The sequence below is a fragment of the Myxocyprinus asiaticus genome, chromosome 36 (assembly GCF_019703515.2).
Source record: "Myxocyprinus asiaticus isolate MX2 ecotype Aquarium Trade chromosome 36, UBuf_Myxa_2, whole genome shotgun sequence".
In the NCBI taxonomy this organism is placed as follows: domain Eukaryota; kingdom Metazoa; phylum Chordata; class Actinopteri; order Cypriniformes; family Catostomidae; genus Myxocyprinus; species Myxocyprinus asiaticus.
The window spans coordinates 36,530,467-36,557,030 of record NC_059379.1 but is presented as its reverse complement, the minus strand read 5'-3'; the positions used below and the strand labels follow the sequence as shown (position 1 = coordinate 36,557,030).

Below are 26,564 nucleotides of genomic sequence, written 5' to 3'. Positions count from 1 at the left end.
GATATTAGCTAAAAACTAACCAGGACTTTCAACCTAAAAATTAGTTTTATTTTTTTTTTTCAGCTTTTAAAATTAAGTTAAATTATTCTTGTTTAGAAATGAGACAAACATTAAATCACAGTGACATCTTTCTGCTGATTGCGTCCGCTTGTTTTTTAGTTAGCGGGCATTATGGTGCATGTAAAATCTGGTGAATAAGCCACACACCACATGATGTCGTCATACTCGAAACTCCTCCCCATGTTAAAATAGTGCCACATTATATTGAAGCGCAAAGGGAAAGAGGTACGGTAAACATTAAAAGGAGCATCGCAAAGAAACTTTCCGCAAAGTGAAACTAAAAGAAAAATAAGTGTTGATGCCAAAATCTGTTGCAGATTAAAAAAAGGATCTCAGTTCTTGGGTTTCGTTTACAACATACATTGTTTTTTGCAATTAAACAGCTTTGTCTTTTGTAATACTTTATTTTCATTTTTTGCAAATATATAAGGCATCATATTGACTCCATATTATGTACTATTATAATGCCACTGTATTTGATTATACCAAGTACCTTGGTTTGCCAAGGAAATATCACGGTATATGAATATTGAAATTATTCAGAGCAGGGCTTGTTGTCACTTCATTCTGGAGCCCAACCGATATGGGATTTTTGAGACCGATACTGATTTTAGAGAGGGAAAATTCACTGATTACCGATATGGTGACCGATATAGCTAATTTTTGAGCTGGAATGAAAACAGACCTTTTCTATGTGGATTTTCCACCGATTTTGCACCGATATGACTATGCAAAGGTACTCAGAAGGCTGCTTTCTTAAACAAATATTTTTATCAAAGAACATTTGACATTATTATTATACATTGTCAACAAATTCTAGAAATGAACACTGAGAAAATAAAGAATAAATAAAAATACAATAAACAGCTTAATAAACATCAGTACTGTATGTTTAGTATCAGTCAAATGATGACCATTAAAATAAAGAATAAACAAAAATACAATAAACAGCTTAATAAACATCAGTACTGTATGTTTAGTATCAGTCAATGGCTGACCATTTAAATAAAGAATAAATAAAAATACAATAGATAGCTTAATAAACATCAGTACTGTTTAGTATGTCAATCACTGACCATTTAAATAAAGAATAAATTCAAATAAAATAAATAGCTAAATAAACATCAGCACTGATTAGTATCAGTCAATCGCTGACCATTAAAATAAAAAATACAATAAATAGCTAAATAAACATCAGGTGCCGATTGCACCAGCTATACGTACGTTACAACTTAGCCTAGTTGTGGCGTAAATGGGCACTAAGTCACAATTTACGCTCTACTAAATATTTGAGCGTTGCCCCATTCAATTTATGTAGGACGTAACCCTACGTATAAACTAAATACGGCAGCCTCCGACCAGGTGTAACTGATGGAATAAAAAAGCAGACTCATTTAATGACATCAATGAGCTCATGTTTTGGTTGACAGGCATCAGTCCTTTCGACATATATGATGATGTTGGCATTTACACTCGTTTACATTTACGAGAGAGAGAGAAAAAAAACGTACTTTTAAGTGGCTCTTCAGCATGAAACCGATCTAACGGTGCCGTTTTTAGGGTGTGTCGCCCGGTGTCAAGTTTCAACACATTCAAAATATATAGATAGGATATTAAAATAAATGTCTATTTTTCCAGCCTGTTGTATTAGTATTTATCACCCCTCATTTATTTTAGATACAGTTCTATATATTATTTTTACACAGGGCAAATATACTATTTATTAAATCTACTTTTATTACGTATCCTATTTTAATGTCTGCAAAACCAGACTTTTAAATATTACATTTTATAAATGCAACGACTGGAATTGTTCAGTTGAACGGGGTACCAAACTGTGAATCCTGAACAAAACAGTTTGGTGAATACATGTTTACACGCTGACAAGGTATGAAAGTAGCTACGTGGTTAGCTATTTAGCTGTAAGCTCGTTGCCACAGAGAGTAAAAGATGGATTTTATTTACTTTCCAGCATTGCGTCTCACCAATTAGGTAACAACGTAGTGTGAAATCAACACTCACCAAACACAATCCACCACCGCACCATTGTCTGCTGAGCTGCAAAAAGATGCTCTGATGTTTACCTTTCAATCTGAAACATTATTTACTGCACTGACAAACTGGGAAGATACAGCTCACTGAACACGTTGACCTTTTTTGACAACATGCCCATCTCACGCTAAATGGGGTAAGATGTCACAACAGCACCTGTCATTAAACCAGTGGGGTAGGTTTCATGTTCCCATTACATATTGATTATACAGCTGACCCTTACCTGCATGAACGCCACTGTGGTTTTATCATGCTTACTTGTTTACCCAACAGTTACTACAAAAATATTGAAATTTCATTTTGGTAAAAAACTGATAATCACTAAAACTATTCTAACTGAAGAGGGTTTTGAACGAGGCGTTTAAAACAAACATACAAAACCACTGCTACAAAAAAAAAAAAAAAAAAAAAAACACGTTTAATTGGACCATTGGCTCAAAATCCGAGAACTTCCCTGTGTGACAGCTATCCCCCAGCCTCCCCAGTATTGTACCTTTTTTGTAAAGGTAGTACAGTGGAAATCCACCACTAACTCAGTCTTGTTAGTGTTCAACTGCAGGTGGTTTTCTTCTAACACATTGAGTTAACTAGATTCTAGATATCTGGTCATCCTGATCTCCATTGTATTACATTCAACCAAAGAATGATCTCAGGACATCTGCAGGTGGCATAAGCTTATTTAAAAGTTCGAATGGATTTGCTTCTCACCGCTCCACAAAGCAATGAGTCCTTTGTAGGCTTCATACCATTTTTTACTCTTATGGTTAATTCATACTGGCTTTTATTCATGTGTGATGACAATAAAGGAAAACTATTGACAACTAAATTTTGCATCTTAGAATTTTGAAAGTGTACCTGATTATTACGTTTTCATGAAATACATTCTAGATTCCTACAGTGAGTTAAATGGCAAACCTAATGGGTTAGATTAAGAGGACAGAAAATACAGTTCTCTATTGACCCACTTGCATCAGATTACACTGTTCTAACAATAATGGCTTGTCATCTCAAACTCTATATAACCTGTATTTTATAGACACTACAATAAGCCTCATCTAGGCAATGTAGATAACTTTGAATTTGAAAATCAAAATCACAATAGGCTTGTAATATTTTGGAACATTTAATAATAGATTTAATATACATACATTATTTTTTTTTTTAAAACAAATCAGCCCATATACAGTGCTTGAAAATTTTTTTTAATGCCCCTTTCAGGGTTTAACAGGGGAATGGGGAGAACACAAATACAAAACAATATGATAAAATATACACATCCATTAGCCATTTTTTCCCTAAATATAAAATCAGCTTAAAACCCCCCCCCCCAAAAAAACAAAACACGTACACAGAAAAATATGCCAAAGTCAAATAGACCAATATCTAAAAAAAAAACAAACAAACCAAACTTAAGATTAAAAGGTTTAAGACCACTCTGTAAGATCAGTGCTTTACTTCCTCCTGGTGCACCTAACGGGAGCTGCCTTTGTAGAAATGTCTGCCTCTGCTTTCTTCAAACTTCTTCCTTTTCGAGTGGTTCTCCCTACGTGAACACACAAAAATTGTTACTTTTACATTGTCAATAGGTGACAAGTAGAGTACATTTGCATTAGCAGAGAAAAAAAAAGAAAAAAGAAAAAAAAAAAAAAAAAGAAAAATGAAATTATACATTTATATAGAATATAGTAGTACCAAGGTACTCAACAGGCAGGCTGTCGGCCTTTATTTTGTGTCCCTCTACATGCCCATAAGCGAACTTACTATAATTAATTGAATTAGCCCTACCCCACGTTACATGGAAATTTACCATCTAAATGCCATTTCATTGCAATTTAAACCAGCAAATAATTTGTATCTTTTTTGCTAAAGGTGACAAAAAGTTGATGCATTCAGATGGCCATTACGACATCGGGCAGGCCCACCAATGCGCCCTGTGCAATCTTACTATGCCCCTAATGTAAAGTTCTTGAAAAATTTGAATATTCCTCAATATCAAAATATAAATATATTGTACATACACGAAATCAGGGGTCAGCAACCTATGGCACGTGTGCCAGCATTGGCACGCGGAGGGGTAATCACTGGCACGCCAGCAACGGTAAGAGAGAAGTAGACTATTTTATTTAAATTCCACACCTGCATTCCAATCTACATCTAGATGTAATCCTTCGCATGATCATGCAGCATGTTTTCATAGCTGAATATGAAGCCAAACAAAAAGTTAAAATGTGACGAGACTGCAGTATACCCAACAGACTCGTGCAGCACGTGCAAGCCATTCAGGCATCACGAGCCGGCAGCGCTTTGCTTTCGGTTAATCGCACGAGTAAATGCGCCCATTTTGCTTCGGTCAGGCTGTACGGATGACAGCCTACATTGTTTCATTTGTTTCTTTTTTTTTGGGGGGGGGGGGGGGGGATTTTTTCCCTTTTCCCAGTGCATTTTTTAAGTCCTCGTGTTGCCTCCGCGTCTGAGACCATCAACCCTCACGTAGCTTGTTGAGCGTGTTGCCACAGTGCGTGGAGGCTTCACGCCATCCACCGCAGCATCCGTGCTCAACTCACCATGCGCCCCACCGAGAATGAACCACATTGTGGTTACCCCATGTGACTCTACCCTCCCTAGCAACCGGGCCAATTTGGCTGCTTAGGAGACCTGGCTGGAGTCACTCAGCATGCCCTGGGATTTGAACTAGCGAACTCCAGGGGTGGTAGCCAGCGTCTCTTACCACTGAGCTACCCAGGCCCCCTTCAGTTGTTTCTTTTTTATTTCAGAACACGTCATGTAATAAGGAAAACACCACTATTAATTCTTGAGATTTCCAACCCAGCATACAGGTACACCTTCCTTAAACACAGTCACACTCAAAACTATATTAAACGATTAAAAGAGAAAACAAACCCACATCGTGTGGTTCAAAAATCTATTCTATTCAAAATATAAATTAAAAATGGAAATAAAATTTTAGGAAGATGCAATTCACCGAAAAGGGCTAAATAGTTGATCGGCTTGTAATGCGCACGTCTTGCATGTGCAGCGCGAGTCTTGTCACAATTTAATAATGTTTAGTCTCTCATTCAGCTGATGAAATCACACTGCGTGATCATGAGGAAGGATTACATCAAATACATTCATATAAATAAAATAGCCTGCTCCTGTCTCGCTGCTGCTTGTGTACTAGTGACTACCCCTCTGTGTGATTTTGAAAAATGTATGACATTATATAAGATATATTTAAGATTCCACACAATTTCGTGATCAGTAATCAAATAAGCAAATTTGTGACATTAACCGTATTCACTGAAGCACTTTAGCAAGATGCTCTGTGAAAATTCTCATGCAGGATCATGATTTTATCATAATCATCGGGTTTTGCACAAATTTTTCATTCAAACAGTAATGCTGATAATATTTGTAATTAAAAATAAATTAGAAAAATGCAAAATAGAAACATTTTCACAAGTGGACTTAAACTTCAGAAAATCACATACATGCGCATGTTTTCACATACATCGGCACAGCCATTGACCAGGAAAATAAAAAAAATGACACTCCATGTCAAAAAGGTTGCCCACCCCTGCACTACATGTATATACAGATGACAGCATATAAAGAATGCTCACCTGAAAGAGACTCCTGAGTCTGGGCAGGAGCTGGATCAAGTTCCTGGGCAGTCTTTCTCAGTCCACTTGTTCTTTTACCATTCTTCTTGGGAGTAGCTTCACTTTTTTCTGCTTCATCTTGAGATGATGTCTTGCTGGCTTTGCCTTTCATCTCTTTGCTAGAGATAGAAACCTCTCTTGCAACTTCAGAGCTGTTGGCTACTCTGCCTCTTCTCTTCGGCAAAGGTTTCTTATCAGAGTCATCAGTTGCCTCCAACACCTCATTCCTTTTCCTCTTAAGAAGAGTTGATGCCTTACTATCATTGGGCTCTGATATAGCTGCAGTTGCAGCCTTTCCTGACCTCAATGGTTTGACTATTACCTTGGCTTTTTCTTGAGTGTCTTCAACAGAGGGTTCATCTTTTTTAGTACCCCTCCCTTTGCGGCCTTTGGATGCCTGATCAATTGACCGATTAGTTTCTTTGGAGGTTGTCTCAGCTGGTAATTTGCAAAACTTTTTAGATTTTTTCAGCTGTGGCTCTTTTACATCTTCAGAAGGTTCAAATTCATCAGTGTCTTTAGATGTCACTAAATCTGGGTTACAGTTAACAGTTTTTGTGGGTTTCATTGTATCAGCTTTATCAGCTGTAGCAGATTCATTAATTGGAGTGTTAGAGGTGTCCTTGGTTGAACACTTTTTGCCTCGAATTCCTCTTTCCACCTTCTTCAGTGCCACAGCTGTGTTCTCAGCAGTAACATGTTCAGAACTAACCTCAGTTTTGGTATTTTTCTCTTTTGATTCAGGCACTTTTGCTGCTTGCCTGGAATGTTTTATGGGCTTAACAGGCTCTTCAGTTGAAGCTGGATCTGCAGTAACCTCAGGCTCTGCCTTAACAGCCTTAAGTCCACGACTGGACACTACAGCAACTGGAGGTGCAGGGTCCAAAATAGCACGGCGACCTCTTTTGACAGGAACTTCTTTCTCCATTTCAGATCCTTTTGCAATCACTCCCCTTTTTCGAACAGATTTCACCACCGAGACCTCTACTTGCTCTACCATGCTGACAACATTCTCCTCAGCCTCTACTGAAATCTTCGCTTTTGACTGCTTTGTCTGCCTAATTCCTCTAACAGATTTCACCACAGTTTCAGGGTGTTCTTCAATCACAGCTACATGTGTGCTGGTGTCTACATCAGGCTGGAGAACAACCTCTTCAGCTGTCTGTGGTTTTTGCTGTTTGGCCTTTCGTCCTCGGCCAAACTTGACATGGGGTGCTTCAGGCATTTTACTGTCGACACAGTCCTCAACAACAGTTTGGAGAACAACCTTTGTATGTTCATCCAGAGCTTGGTCCTTGAAAGTTTCTTTTCTAGTCGTCCTTCCTCGCTTTGACTTTGCTACAGTTTCTTGAGGTTCTTTAATGTCAACATTATCCTCAACCTCAGTTTGGGCAACAACCTTGTGATCATCATCCAGAGATTGATCCTTGACCGTTCCTTTTCTAGCCATCCTTCCTCGTCTTGCTACAGTTGCTTTATGCTCCTCTTTACTGTCAACACTGGTCTGAGCCACAGTTTGGGTAACAACCTTGTTATCATCTTCCAGAGATTGGTCCTTGACAGTTCCTTTTCTAGCCACCCTTCCTTGTCTTCCAACAGGTACTTCATGCTCCTCTTTACTGTCAACACTGGTCTCAGCTTCAGTTTGGTTTACAATCTTGGAATCATCCTCAGCTAGGTCCTTGACAGCTCCTTTTCTAGCCATCCTTCCTCGCCTTGCTACAGGCACTTCATTCTCCTTTTTATGGTCAACACTGGTCTCAGCCACAGTTTGGGGAACAACCTTGTGATCATCCAGAGCTTGGTCCTTGACAGCTCCTTTTCTAGTCATCCTTCCTCGTCTTGCTATAGGTGCTTCATGCTCCTCTTTACTGTCAAAATTGGTCTCAGCCACAGTTTGGCCAACAACATTGGGATTATCATTCAAAGCCAGGTCCTTGACAGTTCCTTTTCTAACCATCCTTCCACGTCCTGACTTTGCTACAGGTGGTTCAGGTTCTTCTTTATTGTTGATGTTGGCTTCAGTAGCAGTTTCTAGAACAACCTTTGGATGATCATCCAGAGCTTGGGCCTTAATAGTTTCTTTTGTAGCCTTCCGACCTCGCCCTGACTTTGCTAGAGGTGCTTCGGGCTCTTTACTGTCAAAATTGGTTTCAGCCACAGTTTGGCCAACAACCTTGGGATCATCATCCAAAGCCAGGCCCTGGACAGTTCCTTTTCTAGCAAACCTTCCACGTCCTGACTTTGCTACAGGTGGTTCAGGTTCTTTTTTATTGTTGATGTTGACTTCAGTAACGGTTTCTAGAACAATCTTTGGATGATCATCAAGAGTTTGATCCTTAATAGTTTCTTCTGTAGCCTTCCGACCTCGCCTTGACTTTGCTAGAGGTGCTTCGTGCTCTTTACTGTCAACATTGGTCTCAGCCACAGTTTGGGCAACAACCATGGGCTCATCATCCAAAGCTTGGTCCTTGACGGTTCCTTTTCTAGCCATCCTTCCCTGTCCTGAATTTGCTACAGAAGTCAGTGCCTTCTCAGCCACTACAGCAGCATGAGTGGTTGTCATATCACTTCCCAAAGTATGGGTGGACTCAGTGTTCACATTGCCCTTCTTAGTTGGCCTTCCCTTCCTAGCTCTAGTTGCAGTGACAGGAGCCTCAGTACTTATTGATGTCTCAAGTACAACACCACCCTCTGGTGCAATAGCAGTTTCTTCACAAACATTTTCAGTTATTTTCTGTTCATGCTCTTGAGAAAGTTGGCTTTCAATTTCATTATTAGTCTTCTTCCTCCTGCCAGGTCTAGAAACATGGGCTTGGACCAGCTCTTCTTTATCCACTTCTGAATTGTTAACATTTTTAGGTTTATGTGCTGCTCTTCCTCGACTGCTACGCTGGATTTTGTTGGCAGGTAAAGACTTGCTTACCCCTTCCTCCTCAGCTGTGGATGAAGATGAAGTAGCATCAGTTACTCTGTTATTTTCAGAGGCACAAACAGTTTCTTCAGACTGCTCTTTGGTTTCTCCATCCACCTCAGAAGAACAGACATCAATAACTTCAATTGAAACAGGCTTCTTTTCATTCTGGTCAGGGTGGATTACAATCTCCCGATCGTGTTTAGAGTCAACTGCTTCAGCAGTGCACTGTGATTCCAATGATTTTACAACTTCAGTTTCCATGGTTTCAACTGGACAGACATTTTCTTTGTCACATTCTTCAACATCTACAACAGAAGACAATATAACACTAATAAGTTTAGTCCAATCAAGGAAGTTCTCTGTCATAATTGGAAAATCTGAATCTAAACTACAAAATATAGAATATGTTTGATTCACAAATCAAGTAAAACTTTACAATCCTCTTAAAAATTAAAATACCACTAGATAACAATATCACAAGAGGTCCCAGGTAAAGTTAATGGCATTAAACACATTAAAATGATAGCAATTTACATATAAACTTTGCCAGCCACAAAAGACAAATAAATACAGAAATCCATATACATATAAATTTGAGCTGGGCGATAAAACAATCTCAATATTTATCACAACAAAATTGAGTAATTTTCTATATTTAGCATATGTTCTCAATCTAGATGATCAGGTGTGTGTTGCTAAAAATGCAAGCAGTTTGGCTTTCTCAGACTGTATGAAGTTGCTAACGTTAGCTGCTTTGCTAACGATTAGGCTACGCTGGTCACCGCGGACCGGGTCCGGACCACGGATTGAATCCATCTGGACCGCAAGACTTCATGACAACGGTTGCACCCTCTCATCGTCTTTAGTGAGCAATGTGACAAAACAACAGTGCTGTGTACACCAGCTCTGATCTTTCTGCGCTGTATTCTTGAATATTTTTCTCTAGCAAAAAACACGTATGCCCTGTCCCGCTCCGCACATGTTGCCTCTTTTCCTCGCATGCGAGTAGACATGAGGCGTCGCAAGTTAATGTGGTTCGAAAGCACCTTTAGACCATAACATTTTATTGTTCTAAATGTAGCTTTATTAATCAGCATGTTACGAGCCTTTAATAATAAACAAATAGATTTCTGTTCTAATTTTATGAAAATAAATCAGATATCATCTCTGGCATGGACGACAAAGAAAGACAATAAAATTACTAGTTGGTAACCTAATCTTTCTCACTTCAATGAAACTCTAAAAAATGATCCATTCAGACTTTTACATTTTCTCTCAGGGGATACCCCTGAACCCACATACAGTATCATTCCTCAGTCACAAGAGCTTTTATGCCCCCATATTTGGGTATCTGAATGTAAAGAAATATAAAATTTATAATTTGAATGTAAAAATATTCAAACAAATACTGGACTGCGGTCATTATGCTACAAAAGAACAGATGATCTTTTAACATTCATGTCCAACTGTACTCGATTGATAAACTCTATAAAATACATTAATAATTTGGTAGAAGATTCCCTCAGACCCCACTGCTTTGCTGATTCTGGGCCCCCAATGCAGTTTTGTAGAGACCATTATAACGGATTAATTTTATTCCGATAATTTTTTTTCATGAAACCAAAGGCCAAAGGGTTTATCACAGTACATTTTTGGAATTACACCACTTCATGTTGCTTGTAAAAATGAAACATGTAGAAACATCTCACATTTCTTCGCCTAATTGCCTGTTGTGGATGTTGCATTCTGTGAATGAAGACCTTTTAACCATGTATAATTACTACATATACATGCACGGCTAATCCAGATACAAGGAAAACAGAGGTAAAAAGTGCATTTCTTAGTTATTTCCAAGTAATCACTGAATTATTGTTAGATATGTATTAATACGGATTTGATGCTGCCAGTTTTTGACTGAAAAGCAGATCTGTAATTAAAATTATACTTAACTATTAATTAACTGTATGTTTAACATTTCTGTGCTGATAAATCCACCATACAGGATAAAATTAAATTGCTTATTTTGGTGAGGTAAGTGGCTTATTTTGGGCTTGTTTTTCCAGACCATGTTGCTTGTTTCTCTTGCGAGACCTGGCAACACCTGGCAGTAATTGGTTTTTCACCCTCCCCTTAGCGCAGAGCACTATCATTTTAAAAAGAACGTTAAAAAAAATATATATTTTTCATTTATTGATCACCAACTGACAATAAAGAACAAAGGATATTCAAAGAGACATCATGAAGCAAGATCAAGTGTTACTAACATTTAGGTCTGCCCCCGACCAAAGATTTTCCTAGTCGACTAGTCGCACGTTTATGATATTAATTTAATTACTTAAATATATATATTTAGGGGAGACATCAGAAAATGGTTTGAGTTCCAGGGCTGAGAAAGAATGTTTTAAGTAACATAGCTACAATACAGAGAAATACTAAACCGTAATAATGAGCCTTTAAAATATAAATTTTACAAGCGCACGCATGAAGCGAGCCGCAGCAACACCGGCAAAAACGGTAATGATTCTTAATGTATCGGGAAAAACCAGCAAGGAGACTTTCTGAACATTTTGTTAATTTATAGAGAGAAATGAACATTAGGGTTGTGCCGACAGACGATGATCTCGGGGATCGACGGTCAGCGTGATCGCCAATAGCTGATGCCTTTGACGACGTCAAGACGATATTTGGCTCGTTTTCCCATGCATTAAATTATTATTTATTAGGCTATTATTAATTATTATTAATAAATTAATATTACAAATAATTTGCCCATGGAGACACAAGCTTGAAGAAACACACTTTATTATATTATTAAGAACAGATGACAGAAAAGCAGTTTATTCGCATGTATGTTTGTCCGGAGGCGTGCAGTCTCGTGCATGTAAAAGGTTCTCACTCTTTCTTTGTTTCTGTCTTCTGAATTTTTTTTATTTGCAAGAACAGTACGGTCTATGAGTATTGCAAATGACCTGACATCTCAGCTCAGGAGGTGCTTTGAGTTCAGTTCCCTTTATTTCCACAGAGCAGTTCTTTGTGAACAACTCTGCAGCCTGTACATCTGTGATTAAAAGATAAAATACAAAAACACATTCACCTCAAACCACGATTTATATTTCAGTGATTATCATCATCATTATAATTATGTTTACATTTATAATTGTTTGTCTTCATTTGTGCAAGTAAATTTCTGCCTGCATGTTTAGACGGAGACTTGCCTAACGGTAAATGGAAAGGTGCTACATATACATACACACACACACACACGGTCAAAAGTTTAAACACTTGACTGAAATGTTTCTCATGATCTTAAAAATCTTTTGATCTGAAGGCATATGCTTAAATGTTTGAAATTAGTTTTGTAGACAAAAATATAATTGTGCCACCATATTAATTTATTTCATTATAAAACTAAAATTTAATAAATTAAATTTAAAAAACGTTTTTTTGAAATTGATGATTTAATAATAAAGAAAAGCAGTCAATAAGTGCCCAACATAGATGGGAACTCCTTCAATACTGTTTAAAAAGCATCCCAGGGTGATACCTCAAGAAGTTGGTTGAGAAAATGTCAAGAGTACATTTCTGCAAATTCTAGGCAAAGGGTGACTACTTTGAAGATGCTAAAATATAACAGTTTGGATTTTGTTTAGTCACAACATAATTCCCATAGTTCCATTTATGTTATTCCATAGTTTTGATGACTTTACTATTATTCTAAATATGAAAAAAAAAAATTATAATAAAGAATAAGTGTTTCAAAACGTTTGACCGGTAGAGTGTGTGTGATATAATATATATTATTTTGTTTATCACTTCATTATTTTATTTGCTTCTTCATTTCGTTTGGAGTGCAATGTGAATTTAGAAATGTATTTGATTTCAGTTTTTCATTTTTTAAATTCAATTTAATTTTCAATGCAAAATCACCAAAGCAAGAATATTCACGATCCCTCAGGCCCGGGTTTGCCGACGTAATTGGATATTGCGAGATATCGTGAAGGAGGGATCAAAACGAATTTATGCATACACGATGTATTTTCCCGGACAATGAAATACCCATCTGTTAGAGAATGCACAGATGAAGTAGTTATTTGCCAGAGAGATGTTGACAACTGTTGTAAAACCATCTTTCAAAAAGTTGAACACATTTTAATTGCACTTATTTTTTTTCCAGTTTCATTTGAATTTTTAGTTAAAATAAAGTTCAAAGTTTGAAGGTGTCTTTTCTATTGTGTAGGCTTAACCCTAACCCTGCTTGACGAAAATTACCCCATAGTACCACCTAGCGTCCAACGAGCAGTAATAACGACGGTGTTCGTCATTTTTATGTGGAGTTTTTTTATGCGACCAACCGACCAATCAAAACATGGTCGACCAAGACTCTTCTCATTGACTAACGTTTGGTCAACTATCAGAGGGCAGCCCTACTAACATTCAAAACATTAAACATTTTCAAGTCCTGTGTTCTGTATTAACAAGTTGTTGAGTGTATACATTTTTATTTTTACACGCGTAAATACGGGTCCAGCCGATCAGGCTTGTGGACGTTTGTAGAACAGCACAGCTGCTGAAAATAATCCTGGGGGAAACACTGCACACACCGAAAAACTAAAACTAGAACACTACAAAAATGCTAAAACAAAACTCACCTTCAGCTGGCAAAGCAGAATCCCTCTCCACAGCTTCCATAGGCTCTTGTATCTAAAATTTAAGATACATGAGGATCTGTTATTGGTGAAAATATTGAAAATAAAAACTCAAGTCAGAGCACGAATGGAATCAAAGACATTTAGTCATTAAGCATACAAATCAGGCTTACATCATTTCCACACTGCATGGGAGTGGTGTGACAAAACTATAATGCTTCAACTATGATCAAGTTGTCTACTCACAGTGTTGGTGTTAAACAGGAGTAACTTTGATGTTTACCTCAGTAGGCTCAGTCACACCACTTTGTGTTATTAGGGTGAAGCTGCTCTCTGGATCCTCAAGCTCTTTAAAGCCAGTGAAATCCTTCACTGCCACCACTCCTCTCAATTGAGGAGTCTTCATCAGTTCACTGATTCCAAACTGATTGTTAACAGGTTCACCTTTTTGCTTTGGAGTCTGCATTAACTGCTTCACACCAGTTAAGTCCTCTACAGGCTCAGCCTTCTTCTTGGGGGTCTTCATCAGCCTCTTTACGCCCAGCTGATCCTCAATTGGTTCCCCTTTGCATTTTGGGGTTTTCATTAACTGTTGAACACCAGTTTGGTCCTCTTCAACTTGTCCTCTCTTTTGCTTAGGTGTCTTCAACAGCTGTTGAACACCAGTTTGGTCCTCTTCAACTTGTTCTCTCATCTGCTTGGGCATCTTCATTAGCTGTTGAACACCAGTTTGCTCCTTTTCAACTTGTTCTCTCTTCTGTTTAGGGGTCTTCAATCTTTTCACCCTAGAAGTATCCTCCACCAGCTCTCTCTCTAATTTCGGTGTTTGCATCAGTTCTTTCACCCCAGTGAGGTCTTCGCATTGCTCAGACTTTTCCTTTGGCGTTTTCAAGAGCCTTTGAAGACCAGCCGCACACAATACAGGGTTACTCTTCTCTTTTGGTGTCTGCATCACTCTTTTTACTCCAACCATGTCTTCTACTGGAGCTCCCCTGTGTTTGGGTGTCTTTAGGAGTTCCTTAACACCTTCTAGGCTTTCCTCCTGGGCAGGTTTCATTTCCTTGGGGGTCTTCAGTAGCTTGCCTCTCAAGTCCTCAATCGGTTCAGCCCTTTGTTTGGGTGTCTTCATGAGTTTTCTGACTCCAGTGAGGCATAGGGATGGTGCTGCTTCCTTTTTTGGAGCTCTGACTGGCGTTTCAGGGGTAGCCTTCTCTTCCTCCATTTGGTCAACAGTGGGTATCTCCTTAGCTGGAATGATTTCATGGGCATATGCGTCATTTGTGTCTTCCATTAAACTACCATCCTGGTTGTTCAGAAGTCGTGTTACTGCTTCATTGTTGTAACGTCCGCATTTGGCTGCAGAGACTACGCTCAATGGAGATACCATCATTTCACCTGTGTGGACAGAGATAAAAGATGAAATTGTAATTAGGTGGTGCATGACATGTCCTCAATTTTATTGTCCATAATCAGAAAAATCTAAATAGTGACAATTGCGGAATTACTGCCAATAATATTTATTTGCTTGCTGCAGAGAATCTCTGACAGTTTGCAGCTTCTCTTCCTTTCAGGCAGTCTCAAGCATGTGTGAGCACAAACAGCACGTGTGTGTCACATCAGTGTCTAAAGCCAAGTTAGTGTTTTGCGTCGTTCTTTAAGGATTATTTCTACATCTATGCACCATGTTATGTTTTGTTTGGGCTCGTTTTAGTCAGGATTATCTGCTGTTAATAAAGATATGCAGTTTTCCACACTCGTATTGTTTCATGAAGTTGATACGCGAATATGCGACACACACAGGTTATGTATGTTACTTGGGGGCAATCATTGCTACGTTTTCACTTAATACATCATAAAACAAATGGAATATGGAAAATGTCAGATCGTTACTTACAGCAGATGATCCCACTTAGCCTAAAACTTGCCAAGAAATATGTCGACAGGCCCCAAAAAATAAACTGTTCTCATCAAGGCAATTCAAAGGGACTTTAAACAGGAGCAGCTGAGATGGGCAGATTGTGAAGTTCAAATTCCAAACTTTTAAACAATAATTTTAAGTGAAATTTCTTTTTTTATATTAGTTATCAGCTCCAAGGTATAAAAAAAACAAATTCAGTTATCAGCCACAATGAACTGTGAAAATATCAGTTTCGTCCCAGAAATTCCATATCAGTAAACCTCTAAAATGTAATTTCAAAACATCATGCAGTAGAATACTCAAGTCTGAACTACTTACCAGATTCTTCGGGTGTTTTCATAATTGACATCTCATCCACAGGGGTCTCTGGACATGCATTTTTCATGGAAACTACATTCTTAGATTTACTGTTGGCTGGAGTTTTAAAAATGTCAGCAACACCTAACAATATAAACAATATTCAGAATTTGAATAAGCGATCAGGTATGTACAAGCACTTATTAGATACACTGTTCTCACAAAAATTATAAAATTGTTAAATTCTCTCATTTTCTCACCCTTATGCCATCTCAAACTTTCTTCTGTGGAAAACAAACGAAGATATTTTGATGGAAATATATGCTTAGATGTATACAATAGGGTCAATGGGGTCCAACACTTCCAAGCTCCAATATAATGTATAGATGTATTCACATCATATCTCCATCAAAATATGTGTGTTTTGCAGAAGTCATACGAGTTTAAAATGGCATAAGGTCAAGATAATGATGAGGATTATCATTTTTGGGTGAACTATTCCTTTAATATTTTTTAACAACATTGTATAAACCTGTAAAATCCTCATCCATTTTCATGTCCTTTTTGAATAGTGCCATGTTGGGCACTATTTTAGGTGCGGCACCAATAGGCTGGTTAGTCCTCATATGGGCCTTGCCAACAACAATGGTGGCTGGAGATGCCGCATGTCCAGTGCTGACGTCATCCTTCAGCCTTCGTGCAGGGGTCTACATAAATAACAATCAATTAGATTAGGGATGCTCTGAGCAGCCAATATTAACTTCCTATGACTCGATCGGTGGTCACCTAATTCGGCCATTTTCATTAACCGATTGCCCATATCGCAAAAGATCTACAGTTCCTTTAAGACTTCGGTATCACTGTCATGTCATCACGGATCGAGAACACTGGCCAAGTGTTGTAAGCCAACAAACTTGATTCAGGAGTAAACAACGACGCAGTAAGTGCAGTATGGCGAATATGAAAATCCTGTGTACAGTATATTGCGTTTCACATGCGACAAAGCAAAAGGACAGTGGTGCATCTTTATTATCGTCAGTGGCAGTGGTCTCTGTGTCCGTTGCGCATAAGTATTATAATAGGCCACATAATGCAGCAAAATTCGGTTGTCATCTAAAAAAATCTAAATAGTGACAATTGCGGAATTACCGCCAATAATGTTTATTTGCTTGCTGCAGAGAATCTCTGACAGTTTGCAGCTTCTCTTCCTTTCAGGCAGTCTCAAGCATGTGTGAGCACAAACAGCACGTGTGTCACATCAGTGTCTAAAGCCAAGTTAGTGTTTTGCATCGTTCTTTAAGGATTATTTCTACATCTATGCACCATGTTAGTTCACGTTTTAGTGCTTAATTCCGGTCTGTACACAGACACAGTTGTGATTTACGGTAGCGACAAAAGCATCAAGTTCATTCACTCTTCTGCGCGTTTGGAAGATGGCAAGCTACACAGGTGAGGAAGCTCTACAGATGGTCCTGGATAGTGACGAAGAGTTCACATTTTCCTCATAAGAAGAGTGGGAATCCGACGAAGAACGTTTGCATTTTGAAGAGCGACTTGATCCAGCCGAGGATACAAATTTCGGATGAGTAAGTCTTTGCTTACATTAGTTGACATGCTATTTTATATAAACATATTTTCCTAGTTGGACTATTTCCAGACTTGCCAGCCAGTATTCAGAGTATTGAAATTTGAAATATGTCCTAATAGGCAAGTTTTAGTTACATTTAAATGTTGTTTCGGCTAAAGCAGGTATTTAAATTGTATGCTGTATGATATAAATATGATATGTAATATGATATAAAAATAATATGAATGTTTAGATTATATTTTAACTAGTGTTTATGCTGCCTCATTATCATCAACGAAGCTTGTGCTTGCAAATATCTGTTCGGGTGTAAATGTGTAAAATGTGCTGTAAATATGCCCATATTAGAAAATCAGCATATTAGAATGATTTCTGAAGGATCATGTGACACTGAAGACAGCAGTAATGATGCTGAAAATTCAGCTTTGATCACAGGAGTAAAGTGCATTTTACAATATATTCAAATAGAAGTTACTTTAAATTGTAAAAATATTAAACAATATCACTGTTTTTGCTGTATTTTGCATCAAATAAATCCAGCCTTGGTGAGCAGAAGAGATTTCTTTTAAAAACATTAAAATCTTACAGATCTAAAAAACTTTTAAATGGTAGTGTAGGTCTAAAGTTTTAAGTCTTTATGTAAAGAAAATGTATAGTCAGATAATACATTCAATCATTAAGTCTCCTCACATTCATTCTCTCTCAGGGGAGGGGTCTTTGTCTACTCAGGTGTGAATCACATCAATATTCATGATCATCCACACCTCCTCGCATATGGCCTTTCAAACACTAAAAGTGTCTTACAAAAGTTAAATGACTATATTGTTTTGTATGAATGAGTGATCAGGATGGTTTTCACAACATTACAGTATGGATTATCAGTTTGAATCGTACAAGGGCTATCTATCCAAATACATAGGATATTTTGTTGAAAACCTACCGTTACTTGTTTTTAAGGCCTATTTAAAGGGTTCGTGACATGAGGAACCAAATTTTCCTTGATATTATGACATACTAGACAAATAACTATGGTATTATCAACAATTCAGTTAACAGTGTGCAGAAAGCTTATGTATATCCGGCTATGACAGTGGTCCTTAAATAAAATTAAAAAAATAAATAAATAAATAAAAATAAAAAAAAAGGTTAAATGATCTTTATCCTGATCGTGGCATCCCATGTAATAAAGCCTCAGATTACATCAGTTATTAAAGAGTATTATGTCAGTGTGATTTTTTTCATTAAAATTAGTCATAATTTAGGAATAATTGGTCATTTTCTATCCAGTTTTTGTGCCTCTGATTCAAATGCTCCATTTTTTGGGGCATGTGTTCTTGAAGACTTCAGTGTAAATGGCCACTGCTGTGATTGGGAAACATCTTTGCATGTGGATAAGTGTAAACGCCCCCGCCATTAAGCGCATGTGGGGTTGTTTTGAAAACTTTGGATGGTTAAAATGACAACCGGAAAAATTCATCCATACATGTTTGAGCCAGATTCTGATCCTGAATTTGAAGAAAATTAACCCCCTCCACAAACACCACGGATACGGCAGTCTGTGACAGCGTGGCAAGTAATCACTGTAATTTACTCGTCTATTTGTGTAATAGGTATTACTTTTATTCTTGTTTGAACCAAGACGCGACACAACGGTTTGTATCTTGTTACATAGTTGGGGCATTTTCCAACGGTGAAACATTTCCGTGTTTTACAAATGCTGAGTAACGCATGACAGAACAAAATAAACAGTAAATACATGGTGCTATCACATTTATAACTGTGAAAGGATACACTTACCATGCAACATGTAAACGCATACAGGATAAATTCACCGGTGTTTGTTGCACTGTCGTTTGTCATATAATCATCTTTCATCTTATATTCAGTGTAGTGACAAACGCATACGTTGTTCATTACAATGAGTCATGTTTTCATTAAGAAGTAAAGAGACTGTCTAAATATATTGATATCAATACTCTAGGAGCATCTGTGGCAATTGTGCCATCATGCCAACAGAACAAGAAAATATATGCTGCTTAGAGATCCCTGTGCATTTAAACTAATACACGAGCATCTAAAATCACTAGGATCAAATCAATACACATCTAACAATCTGTATCATATGAAGCAAAACAATTAACATGGACACACACTTGTTTGTTGCGACATCACTGTCAGGTCCAATATAGTTGGCACTGCATCAACTTTTAATTCAAGTGTCTCTGCAAAGCCTGCTTCGAACTGTGTCTTGTTTGTAAAAGAATCATCGGTAAAATGAAGGGAACAAACACGTTCTTACCGACGCGATCCGGGACTTCATTAAAAATAAACGTCAGCCACTCACTTAATGTTGGGATCCTTGCGAAGCAAATGCAAGAGATCTAGTTTCCCACAACCTGGCACTGCAACGTCTTGACATCTTCATGGCCATCGTGACACCTCCTGTTGTTCCAAAATAATCTCACCGCTCTACTCTAACCGCAAGACCGGTGGGCGGGCCTAAGCAGTGTCGAAGATAAAGTAGGCGTTGATCTGTTTATGCAGAGGCTGGCCTGTGCTGATGTAATACCTCACTATGACATATTAGTGAGGAGGAAGTAGAGAGCAAGCCATTTTGGCACATTGGTTTCAATAAAGCCTTTTTTTGGACTAACGAATACGTTTTCGGTTCTGAAATTTACAGTGTGTTTTATAGTGCTATGAACTTATGTCAAGATATCATGTTAAGTTTGATTTTCCAATTCATGACCCCTTTAAGATAGCTAAACCCATTAACCAAAACGTTATAACAAACAAAAACAACTTGCATTTTATTCAGAAAAAGAGCCCTCTTTTGTAGCTTACCTTGAGTTTTGATACTATAGTTCTCTTGACCATTCTGCCCTTCATAATTTTTTTCTTAGCTGTGACTTCTGTTTGGGGTTTGGTCTGACCAAACTTCACAATATCAGCCCAAGAGGTCAACACTTAAAACAGAGGAAAAAAATAAATTTTTAATCCGATCAGAAAAGGAAAACACATAACTGTATAAAAATTAACTAGTTTACCTTTCAGATTAGCCAGTGATGCTCCACTGCGTCTTGAACGCATGACATCAAGTTTACTTTTAATAGCACTTTTGGGGGTTTTTCGTGCAGAAGATTTCATGCTCTTCCTTCGTAACGGGATCTTTGGTGTTACGGACTCCTGAGGCACACTGTCTACGATGGTTGGCTCCACTTCACTCTTTTCCTCCTGATCCTGGACAGGTGATGGAGTGCTAACACGAGAGATTGAAAACCGCCCCTGCGCTCTAGGCGTTTCGGTTACAGATCCATCACCCAAAACCTTGATCATTGAGTTTGAAGCCCTTCGAGCAGATGCAGGTGTAGCAGGGGAAGAGGATGATGAGGGTACTCTGGTTGCACCAGAAGGTGACTTTTGACGTTTTGGTGATGGAGTTTTAGCCTTGGTATTTGGTGACCTCTTGGCAGGTGATGGAGTCTTCACTGCTGATGCTGCCCGTTTAGGTGATGCTTTCTTTGAAGCACTATTTTGAGCCTTAGCAACTGCTTCAAATCGAAGGGCCTGAAGAGAGACATTTACAATTTTTTCAAGTTTCAAAACCTTCAAGTTTTAAAAGATAGAAATTAAATTGTCCAAAAAAAAAAAATTCAAAACTTTACCAAAAGACCAATGGTCGATGCTCTCCGTAGGAGAGACTGGGGTTTTTGTGAAAGTCCTAAACTGCGTCGCCCTGGGGTTGATCCGCGGCGGAGGGGGGAATTGGGGGGCAGCCTCTTGTCAAAGAGCTCTGGACTCAATTGCCCACCAAAGGAAACCCGCTTTCTCTTTACATTAAGAGCGGTTACATCAGAGAGCGATTTGTTAGCATCACACTGCTCATTAACTGATGTGTTATCTGAAGGAAAAAAGTATAACAATTTTTGTATTTGTGAAACATTTACCCAAAAGCCCAAAGGTGGATATGATAATGCACTAAAAATTGCAGTGTTAAGGCTTATTTACAATAACAGCGTTTTTCGGTGCTTAAGTTGGTTCTGAACGAGCTTTTGTATAAGAACTAAGCATTCTTATGCCGCTATTTACATTGTTTCTTTTTTAGAATTTAATGTAATGTGCCGATACCTCATATAAACCTTAATGTACCTGGTGTTTTGTACATTAATTAATATGTATATCACTGCCTGTTATTTTATCCTGGCATTAAAAATAACAGTGACGTAATTTCATATTTTCGATGACTATTTTTCCTTAATGTATATTATTCCATGTGTATTTATATCACTACACCCTGTGTTCTATTATCCAGGCATATAAAAAATAAAACAATTACGTTTTTTGCATAATCAGTTTAGAATATCTTTACATTCTTATGTGGAACTAATTGGGAGTACTCTTTAATATGTAAAGAAACACAAACCTCTAACTACACATTATTTCAATATAAATGTATAAGATTATTAAGAAACACTTTATTATTAACTAGTATACTGGATAATGTAGCAGCAAAATTAGACATCAATTCAATTTTCATTCACACAGTTATTTATTGGAACCCATTCAACTTAAATATTGTTATAAATTGTAAACAAATACTAATGATGACAATAATAATAATAATAATAATAATAAATTGTTATTAATATTATTATTATTGACTTTAATTTTAAATACAACAGTAATATATTTAAATCGTGCACTTTTTAAACCCTCACACTTTTATTTTGACATTCTGAACTCTCCAGGAAGTCCTGTACGTGTCTGTTTGTAGGGAAGTTCACAGTAGTTTAATTTGCTTCTTATTCAAATTCTGGTAAAATGCACCTCTGGTGCCGTTCTATTATAAGTGAACCGAACTATTGAGCATCTACATCTGAGATGCTGTTCTTGAGTAGCGCACCGCTGTGAGTGCATCACCAGCCTGTGCGTGAGATTGTGTCAACAGAGCAGCACCATTCAGTAACGCGCTGGCGCTGCGCATACTATATATTTACTTATTAAACACAGCCTTTTGTGATTCACTGAGCTATCGCACGTCTTCAAGTGGCTTTGAATAAAATGCACGAGTCATATGAACTGCTTTAATGGTGTTTTAATGGTTCTTTTATGTCATTTTTTTTTTTGTCTGTTTAAACCCTGCCCCTTTCTTATAAATACCGCAACCTTGCATAGAGTTGAAAGAAGCATCAATTGCTTATTGGTGAAGATGGCAAGGTGTATTTTCATCTGTTTTCCTTCAAAACTATCGTTCCTTAACCCAAACTTCCTTGGTTACGGGTCAGCTGGCTTGAATTTACATTTCGAATGAAGAGGAATAACGACGAATTCGCGGTTGTGTTAGAGACATTTCACGGCTGAATTGCTGAGGTGATCACTAATGAATACAACGCTTCGGATGCCTCTGGAGTTGACTTATATTTTTGAATGCAGTTATCTTGGGATGCACAGCATGAGTAAATATTTTTTTCCCCTTTATATTTAGTGTATTGTGATTCAAAACGTTAAAATATTATCTACAGTCTCTTCGTAAGCATAGGCCGTGATGTGCTCGTGCGTTTATGTTGTCATTTTGATCATAAATGTGTTCAGATTACTGCTCAATTTCACCAAAAACCGGCTCTGACTCGAGCAGCACGGTAGTAAGGGTGTGTGTGTGTCCGCTGCAAACTCGCATTCACATCTGCCTCTGTTCCGCTTGTGCAACACCCATATTTTCACAATCCAATCAACAACCAATGGATAATCTAAAATCACCGCCCTACATTTTTTTCTTGTTCGATAAGTTGTTTCACTCAGAAATACCTCAATACGGATATCGGTCGCAACTTCTGTTTCATGCCGACTGTAAGAAACAGAAAAAGGTGCAATCTCACCTTTGTCCTTGGAAACCGGTGTGGTGGTCTTAATCTCATGCAGAACATCTTGAACTTGAAACCTTTTGCCAGCATTTGCTCTTGGGGAAGTTCTTGGTGACATTTTCACATCAATGTTCTTACCCTCTGGGCCTGGAGTCTGAGGTTGACATGAAGATATTTGGAGAACAATGCTCTGATCCTGAGATCCATTGCTTCGGCTTCCTTTCGGGGATTTGGGTGTTTTCTCCTCTATGAGAATCTGCTGGACTACCTCACCGGCGCTGAACTTCTGAGGTGTTTTTGAGGGTGTTCTCTTTTTCTGAGACACAGGAGTTAAGCTTTTCTCTGGGGTGCTAGACCCTATAGATGGCATATCTTCAGCAGGTTTCTCCTCCAGAAATGAGGATCTTCGCTTCTTAGTAGATGGGGTTGTGACCCGTTTAGGAGTACTTTTAACATCTGCCGTGGGAACTTCTTGCTCATCCCTGACATGCTCTTCATGGTCAACCTGAGGTCTTGCAATAGGTGTCTTCGTTAGCCCAGGCTTCCACGGAGATTTAGCAGCCAAGTCCTGTTTAACCATTTGGTAGAGCTCACAGAATGGAGACATACTGTCCTTCTTAAATTTGCCATCTTCTGCTGTCTCAACAGTTTGATCCATAGATGGGGGCAAATTGGACCCATCTTTTAAACAAGTTTCTGAAAATACAATACACAGGACAATCACTCATAAGAACTGGAACTCTATCAGAACAAAAAAATAAATAAAATGATGGCAAGCATAGAATATTGCAGCAAATGACCCAAACTCAGCCACTAACCAAAGGAATTCTCCGATTTCCTTTTCTCCAAAGGAGCAGGGGTGTTTTTTTCCTGCAATAAACAATTAATGAAGACACAAATTAAGAAAGGCAGTAAATCAATTAAAACTGCTGTCAAATTAATTATAATACACTAATTAATCAAATTAATATACAGGTGCATCTCAATAAATTAGAATGTCATGGAAAAGTTCATTTATTTCAGTAATTCAACTCAAATTGTGAAACTCGTATTAAATAAATTCAATACACACAGACTGAGGTAGTTTAAGTCTTTGGTTCCTTTAATTGTGATGATTTTGGCTCACATTTAACAAAAACCCACCAATTCACTATCTCAAAAAATTAGAATACATCATAAGACCAATAAAAAAAAAACATTTTTAGTGAATTGTTGGCCTTCTGGAAAGTATGTTCATTTACTGTATATGTACTCAATACTTGGTAGGGGCTCCTTTTGCTTTAATTACTGCCTCAATTCGGCGTGGCATGGAGGTGATCAGTTTGTGGCACTGCCGAGGTGGTATGGAAGCCCAGGTTTCTTTGACAGTGACCTTCAGCTCATCTGCATTTTTTGGTCTCTTGTTTCTCATTTTCCTCTTGACAATACCCCATAGATTCTCTATGGGGTTCAGGTCTGGTGAGTTTGCTGGCCAGTCAAGCACACCAACACCATGGTCATTTAACCAACTTTTGGTGCTTTTGGCAGTGTGGGCAGGTGCCAAATCCTGCTGGAAAATGAAATCAGCATCTTTAAAAAGCTGGTCAGCAGAAGGAAGCATGAAGTGCTCCAAAATTTCTTGGTAAACGGGTGCAGTGACTTTGGTTTTCAAAAAACACAATGGACCAACACCAGCAGATGACATTGCACCCCAAATCATCACAGACCGTGGAAACTTAGCACTGGACTTCAAGCAACTTGGGCTACGAGCTTCTCCACCCTTCCTCCAGACTCTAGGACCTTGGTTTCTAAATGAAATACAAAACTTGCTCTCATCTGAAAAGAGGACTTTGGAACACTGGGCAACAGTCCAGTTCTTCTTCTCCTTAGCCCAGGTAAGACGCCTCTGACATTGTCTGTGGTTCAGGAGTGGCTTAACAAGAGGAATATGACAACTGTAGCCAACTTCCTTGACATGTCTGTGTGTGGTGGCTCTTGATGCCTTGACCCCAGACTCAGTACATTCCTTGTGAAGTTCACCCAAATTATTGAATCGATTTTGCTTGACAATCATAAGGCTGCGGTTCTCTTGGTTGGTTGTGCATCTTTTTCTTCCACACTTTTTCCTTCCACTCAACTTTGTTAACATGCTTGGATACAGCACTCTGTGAACAGCCAGCTTCTTTGGCAATGAATGTTTGTGGCTTACCCTCCTTGTGAAGGGTGTCAATGATTGTCTTCTGGACAACTGTCAGATCAGCAGTCTTCCCCATGATTGTGTAGCCTAGTGAACCAAACTGAGAGACCATTTTGAAGGCTCAGGAAACCTTTGCAGGTGTTTTGAGTTGATTAACTGATTGGCATGTCACCATATTCTAATTTGTTGAGATAGTGAATTGGTGGGTTTTTGTTAAATGTGAGCCAAAATCATCACAATTAAAAGAACCAAAGACTTAAACTACTTCAGTCTGTGTGCACTGAATTTATTTAATATACGAGTTTCACAATTTGAGTTGAATTACTGAAATAAATGAACTTTTCCATGACATTCTAATTTATTGAGATGCACCTGTATGCAGAGAAAAGCCCCAAAACGAAGATAATTCAAAGACATTATATTACTGTAGGAGACTGTAGTAGCAGCTATGAATGGGCTGACTACGGACTCAGAAAAGAAATGCTTTGCACTTAGGTGGTACTTCAAGCTTGAACTGCTCCAATTGAAGCTTATTACAGAATTTACATACCGTACGTGTAGATTTATTAAAAATTTTTTTATTAAACATGTTATACTGACAGACCTAAAACGAAGATACCCGTCATTTGCCAGAAATCTTATAAGCCTCATGTCAAATACACACACCTGAACTGTTTTGTCGTTTCCAGCTGTGGACAGCCTCTTTTTCTTTGGTGTTTTTGGAGGTGGATACTCAAACCTTAAGTGTGAGACAATTAGACCACACAAGAATATCAATTACTCCATTATCAAATATTAACTAATCTGACTATTAATGAGGAATCTCAGAGAAAGAAAACTTGACAGGAACATCAATATTTATTACTATTATTATCATCATCATCCTAATAATTATTAGGGAGAAAACGGACTCACCTGAAAGAACGATCAATGATTGTGATGAGATCACCATGTTTTAAACGTTCAGACTGTTGTAGGACTTCTCCATTAACACGTGTGGGGTTCACAGAGCTTAAATTTGTCAAAATAAGCTGAAAGAGAGAATTTGTAAATTTAGAATTAACTTTATCATGTTCTCCATGTGGAATAAAAACAAATAAGAAATATCTGGGGGACAAATAAGATCAAATTCAAACTCATAACACCACAATATAATTACCTCTTTATTCTCATTCAGCTCAATTCTACAATGCTCTTTTGACACTTGTGGCAGCTGAATTCGAATATCACAGTCCAGCATCCTAAAAAAGTAAAGAGTAACACAAAACTGCTTTATCTTTTTGGTAAATGTAAAATATTAAAGTATAATATACATGTTTTAAGATAATAAAAAGGCACATGCATCTCTCGCATGCTGTGACCTTGCACATCTGGACACGTTGGCAGCTGT

General features: G+C 37.9%; 1 protein-coding gene across 2 annotated transcripts in view; it reads right to left on the bottom strand.

The window, feature by feature from the left end:
* Window positions 1-3,216: 3,216 nt before the first annotated feature.
* mki67 (marker of proliferation Ki-67) overlaps window positions 3,217-26,564 on the bottom strand; it is a 30,816-nt gene continuing 7,468 nt past the window's right edge. Inside the window, exons 3-16 of one of the 2 annotated variants that reach the window (XM_051674456.1) lie at window positions 26,334-26,415; window positions 26,090-26,205; window positions 25,841-25,913; window positions 23,817-23,868; window positions 23,014-23,694; window positions 20,803-21,038; window positions 20,185-20,704; window positions 19,982-20,103; window positions 16,085-16,259; window positions 15,574-15,696; window positions 13,621-14,732; window positions 13,341-13,392; window positions 5,736-8,996; window positions 3,217-3,655 (exon numbers count right to left, since the gene is read on the bottom strand). In XM_051674456.1, coding sequence (XP_051530416.1) covers window positions 3,564-3,655; window positions 5,736-8,996; window positions 13,341-13,392; window positions 13,621-14,732; window positions 15,574-15,696; window positions 16,085-16,259; window positions 19,982-20,103; window positions 20,185-20,704; window positions 20,803-21,038; window positions 23,014-23,694; window positions 23,817-23,868; window positions 25,841-25,913; window positions 26,090-26,205; window positions 26,334-26,415 — 6,697 coding nt within the window. In that variant the 3' untranslated portion in view covers window positions 3,217-3,563. The remainder of the gene's footprint in view (window positions 3,656-5,735; window positions 8,997-13,340; window positions 13,393-13,620; window positions 14,733-15,573; window positions 15,697-16,084; window positions 16,260-19,981; window positions 20,104-20,184; window positions 20,705-20,802; window positions 21,039-23,013; window positions 23,695-23,816; window positions 23,869-25,840; window positions 25,914-26,089; window positions 26,206-26,333; window positions 26,416-26,564) is intronic. The other variant, XM_051674458.1, reaches the window with a different exon arrangement.